General features: G+C 55.1%; 1 protein-coding gene across 1 annotated transcript; it reads right to left on the reverse strand.

Annotated features, from left to right (window-relative positions):
- Positions 1-3,896: 3,896 nt before the first annotated feature.
- On the reverse strand, positions 3,897-6,610 carry HMX3 (H6 family homeobox 3). The gene is made up of 2 exons (XM_066621775.1): positions 6,268-6,610; positions 3,897-4,561 (listed from the first exon to the last, which is right to left on the reverse strand). The coding sequence occupies exons 1-2, from the start codon at positions 6,608-6,610 to the stop codon at positions 3,897-3,899; spliced, it is 1,008 nt and encodes a 335-aa protein (XP_066477872.1).
- Between the last annotated feature and the right edge of the window lie 2,774 nt (positions 6,611-9,384).

A 9,384-nucleotide genomic window follows, 5' to 3' on the forward strand; every position in this document is an offset into this window, starting at 1 on the left:
GCCTAGGAGAAAAACAGGCATTCTGGGTCATCTGGTAGGTTCCTAGTGGAGATCTTCTCACCAAACGTTTCTATCTGTGTTGAATAGATAGAATGGGACCTCCAGTGGCCTTCAAATGAGTTCCCCTGTCCCTTGGCGAAAGTGTGTCAACAGAGCTCCCCAGGGTACAAACCTAAACTCTTGTTGCAATTTGAATCAGAAAAGGGGGAAGGGAGGGAGGTTTGAAGCCAACAGCTGCAGGTGTAACAGATAAAAAGTCCGATCAAGAAAAGAGAAGGGGACCAGCCCTGCTCGTCTCGAACTGGTCCTTTCCCGATCGAGTGGAGAAAGGGTGAGCCAGGCACCGTTTTCCAGGCACTAACCACAAATAGAGAAGTTATTTTCTCGGCGTTTGATAACACTGAGCCCAGTCCTGGCCAACGGAGGGAGGTATTTGCTCTTGCAACAGGGCTTCTTTTTTTTTATTTTTAATGGATTGGCCCGAGTTAGTATTGCAAACAGCCAAAGGCATCAGCTTGTTTGCAGGTGACACAAGGAAGATGGTATTTTGACTCGGCATCTCTGTTTATTTTCCATTTCTCACTGGGGCCAAAGGGGTTTTAATCCCCCAACGAGGGGAAAATAAATGGTTATCTCTTCTGCAGAGTCGTTGCTTTCTCGGCAGAATCCTTGCCAAGGCTGTGTACACCGGGAAAAAGATGCGTGCCCGTTTTCTATAAACGCAGGACGATCTTATCTCTCACAGCTGCCCCCAAGATCTGCTCCGCAAGGTCTACTCTGGCCCAAGATCTACGCGTCTTGGACCAGGTGAGCTCCCGAGATGGAACTAGGCACTAGGCAGAAGGGCACTAGGAAGAACACACCCAAGGAGGGAGTTTTCAACTGGAGGGAAGGACAACAACCTGACCAGTTCCTGGACGGCACTGGTCGAAGATGGGGAAGAAGTAAAGGAAAAAGTCCAAAAAGATACTCAAGGAGGTTGGTTTCTTCCCAGACGCACTGAAATCGCTTCTTTGGGCGTTTAAAAGCGACTCCATCGACTAAACGGGGGTGGATTCGGATTCAGAGTGGATTCGGATTGAAAGAGGCTTCCCCTTCAGAGGAAGGGATCTTCGGATAGGTCTTGGGAGCCGTGGTTTTGCGCTGCCACCATCCCTGAGCTCGAATCTGCTCCAGGAGGTCGTCCAATCCGGGCTTTGTGCGCTTGGAGAGTATCTCCAGAGCCACACCTGAGAGGCTGACGCAGCGCCCGGGACGCTTTTAAAGACTGGCGCCCTCCCTCATGAGAAGCGTGGCAGCCAATCGAACGTGAGCTTCGGGACATTCTGCAGCCTCGGGTTCTGAGTTCGAATTCCGGCCCAGCAGGACACCGCACGGAGCTCTACCCAGCCAGGGTGGCCAGATCCAAAGGGAGACGGACTGCCTGTCCATTGGAGAGAAACTTTTAACCATTGGACAGAAAAGGGAATTTGGGCAGGTGCAGCCCAACAGGGAAGGATTTGAAAAGCTACTCCTGCCCAAATTCCCACTTCTATGCAGTGGTTAAAGGTAGAGGCACTCTGTCCTCCTTTATATCTGGCCACCCTGGCTCCACCGCGCCCAAGCAGCGCGCACAGAGGGCAAAAAGCCTACAGCTAACCTCCCCCTTTCCCTCCCACTCCCCCCTCCCAGAGCTGTGCCGCTGGAGGGCCTTTAACCCTTTGCGTCCCACGAGTACCCCATCACTTGACCAGCCTCCGCACTGGGGGGTGTTGGGATGGTAGAAGCCCCTTCTCCAGAAAGCAGCCTGATAAGAACGCACCAGTGCCAAGCCATGATTGCCACCCTAGCGTAAAACTGTGGTTCCCTCCTCCCTCTGCAGAACAAACGTCCTTCCTCTTACTTCGCCCTCTTCCCCCCTTAAAACTTCCAATGTTTTAAAAGGGAAACTTTGAACTGACGATCAATTTCACAGTAAGCCTCCGATTTTCTCTAACACCCAAGCGGCAGAGATCCCCAGCCTGGGAATTAAGCTTAAAAAGCCATTTCTGCCCAACGTTGCGTATACGCAACAGGGATGAAAGGTGCACACCTGTAAGCTGGGCAGAAATGGGTTAAAAAGGAACAAGGGGTGGGGGTGGGGGAAGCATTTTGCAATGGGCGACCTGGTGCAGGCCCAGCCATTTACCTGAGACGAAAAGCAGAAGTCCACACGCACCGGCGCTTGTCCATAAGCCTGCCAAGCCAGCAAAAGCCTTCTGGTCCCCGTAAACAGGCTGGTTTGGAGAGGTGGAGGTAAGAAAATTGCTTTCGGAAGAGCCCTCGCTGAGAAGGCAAAGCAGGCCGACTCCGTTCCTTTTCGGAGAACAATGCCTTCTCTGTCTGCCTGTGTGTCCCTCCCCAACCCCTGGGAGCGAGCTGGGAGGGCTGGTGCGTCCCACCAGCTCCAAGCTGGTTGGAGACACTTGTCCCCTCTGCTTTCCCAAAGCCTCCGCCTGCCAATTCATAATTTTTTTAATTAAAAAAAGAGGCTGTCATCATTTTCATTAATGAACAGGTTTGTTTTATTTACTTTTTTTTTCTCCAACCACGACACTGAGTTATTATAACAATTTTTTTTTTTCATTTTAAAAATAGGACTGAGCCCTGCTGGAAAGGGAGAGGGAAGGACAAGCAAATAATTATTAAAAAAAAAAAAGATCTAAAGGGGAAGGGGAAAAAAAAAACACGGATCAAACAACAGGTGAGAAAGGAGGGACACGAAAGAATGAAGGGCTCTCTCTATCCAGGCTGGTCTCTGCAAATCCACGCACTCCCTTGAAACCGACAAGAAAACTGTACAGAGTAGCAAACAAGGGACAATTGGTGGCGAAAGCGGATTGATTGTCCATCACTTAAAGCGCCCCCCCCCCACTCACACACCCACGCCCACACACTAGTTTGGAGTTCAGTCGCAACTCAGTTTCCTCCGCCTCCCTTTTTTCTTGGCCCCCCCCCTTAATTTTGTGCATTCCCTTCCCCAGAAAGAGCAGACAATGAAAAATAAACCCCTTTCCCCTCCTCCTACAAATAAAGCCCCCACCCCTAAACGAACAAACGAACAAACAAACAAACAGTGCTCTTCGAATTGGACAATATTGCACAGGTCAGTCAGCGGGACAAACGAGAGCGGGGGGCGGGGCAGCAGGACAGGGGAAAGGACCACCGTTTCCTGCCCAGGGTTCTTTTTGCTTCCTTGAAAGGAACATTCACCAGGAATAAAATAAATTCCATAAATAAGGTCCAAAGTGTACATCTTTAAAGGGTTTTTTCATTTTTTTTTCTTAAGGAACAGGGCTGTGTATCTCTGGGGGGGGCGGTGAAAGTTCCAGCCCGGAGCCCCGCAGACCTAGACAAAAAAGAAGGCTGGGGAGGCACACGCGGACTCCGCTGGAGAAGCGCCAGTCGGTGGGGTGTCCAGTGATCAGACCCTCCCGTTCATTTTGGCACCGTCTGGAGAAGGGAGAAGCTGCAGTCCCGTGCCTGCTTTCCCGGAGTCAGCTCCATGGAACTCAATGGGTCTTATTTCTGAGCAGACCCGTGCGGGATCGGGCCGCGAGGCTTCTTGGTGCCCGAGCTCCAGTTCTTTGGCGCAGAAGGAGAAACCCAAGGGGAGGCTTCGCTTCGGCTCCCGGGAGCGCGATCCCCGCACCCGTTGCGCGGTGGGTCTCCTTCCTTCCCGACGCCCCCCAGAGCGGGAGGGTCGGAGGGAGGGCGAGTCTTGGCGAGGGGCTCGGAGGGCGCGCACAACAGCGCCCTGCTCCACTGTGGGGAGAGGCAGGCAGGCCCGCGGCCGGGCTCGTTCTCCCCGGGGACAGCCCCCGCCGCTTCCCTCCCCCCTGGCTCTGCCTCCCGTGCGGCCGAGCGGGGCAGAGACCTCAGACGGGCCGCAGGAGCGGCACCGAGGTGACCACGGGGTGCGAGTAGTAGACGGGGTGGGGGAAAGTGAGCAGCGGCTGGCTGACTGGCGCGCTGGCCGCCGCGGGACCCCCGGCCGCCCCCGCAGCGCCCGCGCCGCCCTCGGCGCCCGCGCCCTCGTGGTAGAGGATGGGCACGCGGACGATGCGCTGCGCGGCGGCGTGGCTGAGGTTGGCGGCCTCCAGCTCGGCGGCCAGCTGCCGCTTCCACTTGTTGCGCCGGTTCTGGAACCATATCTTGACCTGCGTCTCGGTCAGGTGCAGCGAGGCGGCCAGGCCGGCGCGCTCCGAGCTGCTCAGGTAGCGCTTCAGGTCGAAGGTGGACTCCAGCTGGAAGACCTGGCTGCGCGAGAACACCGTCCGCGTCTTCTTCTTGCGGCAGGGCTTCTTCTCCGCGCCGCCCTCGGGGGGCGCCTCCCCGCCGCGCCGGGCCGGCCAGTCCTCCGCGCCGCTGCTCTCGCCCTTCTTCGCCTCCTCCGCGTCGCTCTCCTCCAGCACGATCTCCTCCGGGCTCTTCGGCCCCGGCTCCTTGGCCTCCCGCTCCGCCTCTGCCTCCGGGGAGTCCCTGTCCGTGCCCCCCGACGCCGGCGACGAGTCTCTCAGCAGCAGGGACTTGTCCGCGGACGCTGCGGGACAGCCGGGAAAGAGAAGAGCAGGGTCAGCGTCCGAGCCAGGAGCACTCCCTGGGCCTCGCCCTCGGGATGTCTAGGGGCCCGATCCTATCCACGCTTTCCTAGAAGGAAGCCCTACTGAATGCAATGGGACTTACTTCTGAGTACACTTGCATAGGGTTGGGGTGTCAGAGCCCAATCCTATCCACGCTTTCCTGGCAGGAAGCCCTACTGAATGCACTGGGGTTTACTTCTGAGTAGACATGCATAGGATTGGGCTTGGAGTCAGGGGAGCGGCTGGATGACCAGGGCTACAATCCTATCCACACTTTCCTGGGAGTAAACCCTACTGAATGCAATGGACCTTACTTCTGAGTAGACCATACGGTTGTGCTCCCAACGCAGCCCTGTTTACTCCAAAGGAAGCCTCCCTGGGTTGAATGGGTACCTGCGCACAGAATCGCAGCCCCAGGAACAGAGTCTTAAAGCCCAATCCTCTGCATGTCTACTCAGAAATAAGTCCCATTAGAATCAATGGGGCTTACACCCAGGACTAAGCCCTGGCCATCCAACCAGCTCACCTGAATCCGAACCCAATCTTATGCATGTTTACTCAGAAGTAAGTCCCATTAGCGCCAAAAGGTCTTACTCCCAGAAAGTGTGAATAGGATTGCAGCCTTAAAGCCGAGGTCAAACGCATCTATTTGGTAGTCAACGAGTCTTCTTTTGCAGCGAGACTGCCATCCTGTGCGCACTTACTGGGGAGAAATCCCCCTGGACACCTTGAGACTGACTTCTGCCTTCAACTCTGTCAATTTCCTCCAGGATCCTAACCCCTTGCTTGACAGTAAGTCCCATTTCTTCCTGTGGAACTGACTTTCAAGTCGTGGGGTTCAGGATTGCAGCTGTAGCTGGACTCCCAAAAGTCCCCTGTCAGTCAGGCTGCACTTACTTCGGAGCCAGTACTCCAGAATAAATCTCAACGAAGTAAACTTAAGCGACTTCCTTAAACGGCCTTCTAATTCACAGCATGGCAAGTAGATCTACTTGTAAGTCAGTCCCTTGCTGCCTAGGTGCATTTTCCGGGAAGTCAGTCCTAATTTTTTTTTGAGCGAGCCACTCTAGGACTGGGACAGTAGTACATTTATTTCCATATTTACTATTTCAACAGTAGCACATTTATTTCATAAACCCTCCATACATCTCAGGGAAATCATGTTCTCAAATATAGCACTAAAGTTTTTGGGGGGGCGCGGGGGGGCTTAATAGGCCAGGAAGAGAAAGTAGACGTGGGTCAAATTGCGACTCCTTGGATGGAAAGCGTTTCAGCTCTACCTGGTAGCCGTCAGGAGGCAGCAGGAGGGTCAACCTTTGCTCTCCACAAAACCAAGAGATGATTGAGGAGACCTCCGGGGAGATCTCCCCTGGAGGATCGTGAAAAAGCCCAGCCCACACCTTGGGATCTTTAACTTGCCCTGGGAGACCTCAGTTAGGAGATGCTAGAGGCGATCAAGAGAAGCAACGGGGAAGAAGTTGGTCCAGGAGAAGATGGAGATGGAGCCTGGAGATGGAGCCCAACCCTGGAGTGATGCTCTGGGTGCTTTTAGGAAGGGACCTGACACCCCCCCCGCTCGTTGAGTTAGTTAAAAGGATGAAAGAAAGGGTGGAAGGGGTGGGTGGGTGGATGGTTTTGAGAGAGGGGGGAGGAGTGTCTCTACTACCTTCTGGCCTAGGCAGGTGGCCTCCAGCGGGGGTCAAGCTATACGGGTACCACCAGGCAGGAGACCTCTCCAGGTAGTGAGCGGGCAGGGCAAACCTCTGAGCCGGGATCTCGAAGCGGGGGAAGGCGAGGTCTCCCATCTGCGACAGGGCGAAACCGGCCCCTTCCAGAGCCCCCTTAGCCACCGGAGGAAAGAGTGCCCGGGGCTGCTTGGGGGGCGCCTTGGGGTGGTCCCCATTGAGCAAGTTCTTGATGGAGAAGGGCGATTCCTTGGGGTGCGCTGGCGGCGGCGGCGGCGGGGGCTGCGCCGGTGTGCCGGGGGCGTCCTGTCCAGTCTCGGGCATCCTTCTGGCTCGGTCCCCGGCGTCGGGGGGTGGCGCGTTCACACTGGGCTCCGGAGTGGCTCCCGATCGGACGATGGCATGGGGGAAGGAGGAGGGAGAGGTTTTCACCCGAACCCCCCGCGCTCCAGCCAGCGGCACTGGGGCCTCGGCCGCTCCCGCTGCTACTGCGGTGGCTTCTCCTGCGTCAGTCCGGGGCGGTCTGCGAAGGCTGAGATGATCCGAGTGTCAGCCCGAGTTAACTGCTGGGAGTCGGCGGCGATTGGGTGCGTGGCTGGGCTGGAGGCAACGGGCAGGGCAGGGCAGGGCAGGGCAGGGCGGCGGGGCCCCGGGACTGCCCGGTCCCACTAGGCAGCAGGGCAAAGAAGAGCGAGTGAGTCAGAGGGAAGGCAAGAAGCAGGCTCCCCCCCGCCCCGCCGCCGCCCGCACCCGTCTCTCCCTCCCTCCCTCCCTCCACGCCCCCCTTCGATTTGGTGCTTTGGCTCCGGGCGACGAGAGCTCGCCTCTTATTGGCTTTATATAGTCCAATTAGGCAGCAAATGAGGACGGGGCTATTAGCGCAGTAGAAGCCGGGCTCGGCTGGATGGGGGGGGCAGGGATCTCAGCGCTCCTGCCACAAAGCAGCCTCGCCCCCCCCCCCCACTCACACACACGCACTCCCCAGCATCCCTCCCTGGGCACCAACCGCAAACTCCCCCTGCCCAGAGATCCTCTGGAAGGAGGACCAAGAGGAGGCTCCGCCTGGCCAGCCCCCCCCCCCCCAGATATGGAGACACGCGACCCCGGGGTTACCTGCCAGCCCATCTCCTGCCCTGGGTGGCAAGCCAGGTTCAAGGGTCTTGGGAACAGTCGTCTTCTTAGAACCCACTGGCGGGGGACAGAGAAGGGAACTGTGTTAACACACAGCTGGTGTGTGTGTAGGTGGGTGGCAGGCTGGGGGGGGCGCGTCTTCCCTTTGGAGTTTCTCCCATCCGGTGTGAACACGCGTGGGACTTCACAAGTGTCCGCCCTCCTCGGAGTCTTCTTCTTCCCAGTCACTGGGCTCGTCCAAGGGGCGCCTCTCCCCCGCCCCCCGCTTCATTTTCTCCAGTCTCTCCAAGTTGACCTTTACCAAGCCAGCCCGGCCGAGCTGGCAAATCAGATCCACCGGGAGAACAAAACAACCACCTTCACACTGTATTCTCTCCTCCCTAACTGCACCCCACGAGATCTCTTTCCCCAAAAATCAAGGGGGGAAAAGATCCCCATCCAAACAGATCTAGTGGATGGAAGGAGACGGAGTGTGTGGCCAGACCACAGTGTGTCACCCACAGACGAGGACCAAGTCTGGAGACAGGCAGAAATTGAGCCAGCAGAGCGATCCACCCCGCAAGAGTGCTCAAGACCGCTTCCTCACGCACCGATCCTACTAATATTTGGTTGGACTTAAGACCCTTTGATCAGCGCCCCATAAAAACGTTGGGGAGAGGGACAAAACTCGAAAGGGAAACGGGGACGATAACCCCCTCCCAGTGATGCCACACTGTTGAAATGCCCTCGAGGGTACCAAAGGCAGGTGCCTCTCGACAGGACTGTTGCGTGTCGTCTGAATCAGGTCTTGGTCTGTTCGCTCACATTCTGACCCCAAAACCACATCTCAGAGGCGAATTTCGGTGCCTAAATGCAAACACCTTTCAGAGCAAGAACGCCTGACGCACCTTCGTTTTGGTGGTTGGGGGCGTTTAAATGGGGGGAAAAAAGGCGAGGCAACTTGTGTCTCCTCGAAGGTCCGTTACTTGCTTGTCTATTGATGAAGTGAAGATGATGAAACCAGGGAACTAAAACAGGGTTGAGGTCCTCCACCCACTCACCTCACTTCACTTCCTTGAATTCTGCACTGGCAAGCGTTGGGCTAATGCCTTCCAATTTTTGAAAGGGACGGAGAGGGTGTGTGTAGAGGAGATGGGCTAGAAAGAAGGACACTTTTTGTTTTCTATTTTTTTAAAAATTATTTTGTCTTCTGCCACTTAAAAAAAAAAAATGCTATGCTTGGCAAACATTTCTTCATCCCAGATCGCATCCTTTTCCCCACAGCAGACTATTTTGTTCACACGAGGAAGATCACTGGAAGCCCCTGAGTTTGCCACACTGGAAACATGGCATCAAAACTAGTCGCTTTGATTCCTATATTCTTGGGTTTCCTACCTTCTAAATATCCCCCAAAGAAGCTCTGGTACTTGTTCCTGCCTATTCTATGCGCGTGTCAGTTTCATGACCTGCTTAGTCTATGAGCGTGTCAGTTTCACGAACAGGGAGGCACTTCCCATGCCCTGGGAATCTTTCCCGAGATTAGACACAGATCAGGTACAGAGAAAGTCCGTTATCTGGACGGTGTCCTTAGACCAAGATCCGTGTTTGCGGTATTCTCACATGCTTGCTGCCAAATTGCTTGGTTCATTTGAGATGCGTTTTATCATCAATTAAGATGATAAAGAGATGCCAGAATAAAACCACGCAGGGTTATTTAGTCAACGGTTGTGTCACGAGTGTCTTGTGTCTTCCTTCCTCAGCCAAGGAAGGCTTGCCTTCACGGACGCAAACGATGGCCTGGGAAATGAACCTGAACGTACATTAAATGTAATGGGAAAGGACTAAAGAATTCCATGAAATGCCTGTGATGGCAAGCGTCCCGGGGCAGGGACCTGGGGCTTGCACTTGGTTGGCTGGTTTTTGTTCTAACTCCTGAAACTCTAGTTATATATATATTAAAAAATAATAGATAGGAATAATAGATCTCC

Source organism: Tiliqua scincoides, chromosome 3 (genome assembly GCF_035046505.1).
Source record: "Tiliqua scincoides isolate rTilSci1 chromosome 3, rTilSci1.hap2, whole genome shotgun sequence".
Taxonomy (NCBI): Eukaryota; Metazoa; Chordata; class Lepidosauria; order Squamata; family Scincidae; genus Tiliqua; species Tiliqua scincoides.

Coding starts and splice junctions, on each gene's coding strand:
- HMX3 (XM_066621775.1), bottom strand. CDS start 6,610: ATGCCCGAGACTGGACAGGACGCCCCCGGCACACCGGCGCAGCCCCCG. Junction 4,562..6,267: donor CCACCTGCCTAGGCCAGAAG/GTAGTAGAGACA, acceptor GCTGTCCCGCAG/CGTCCGCGGACAAGTCCCTG.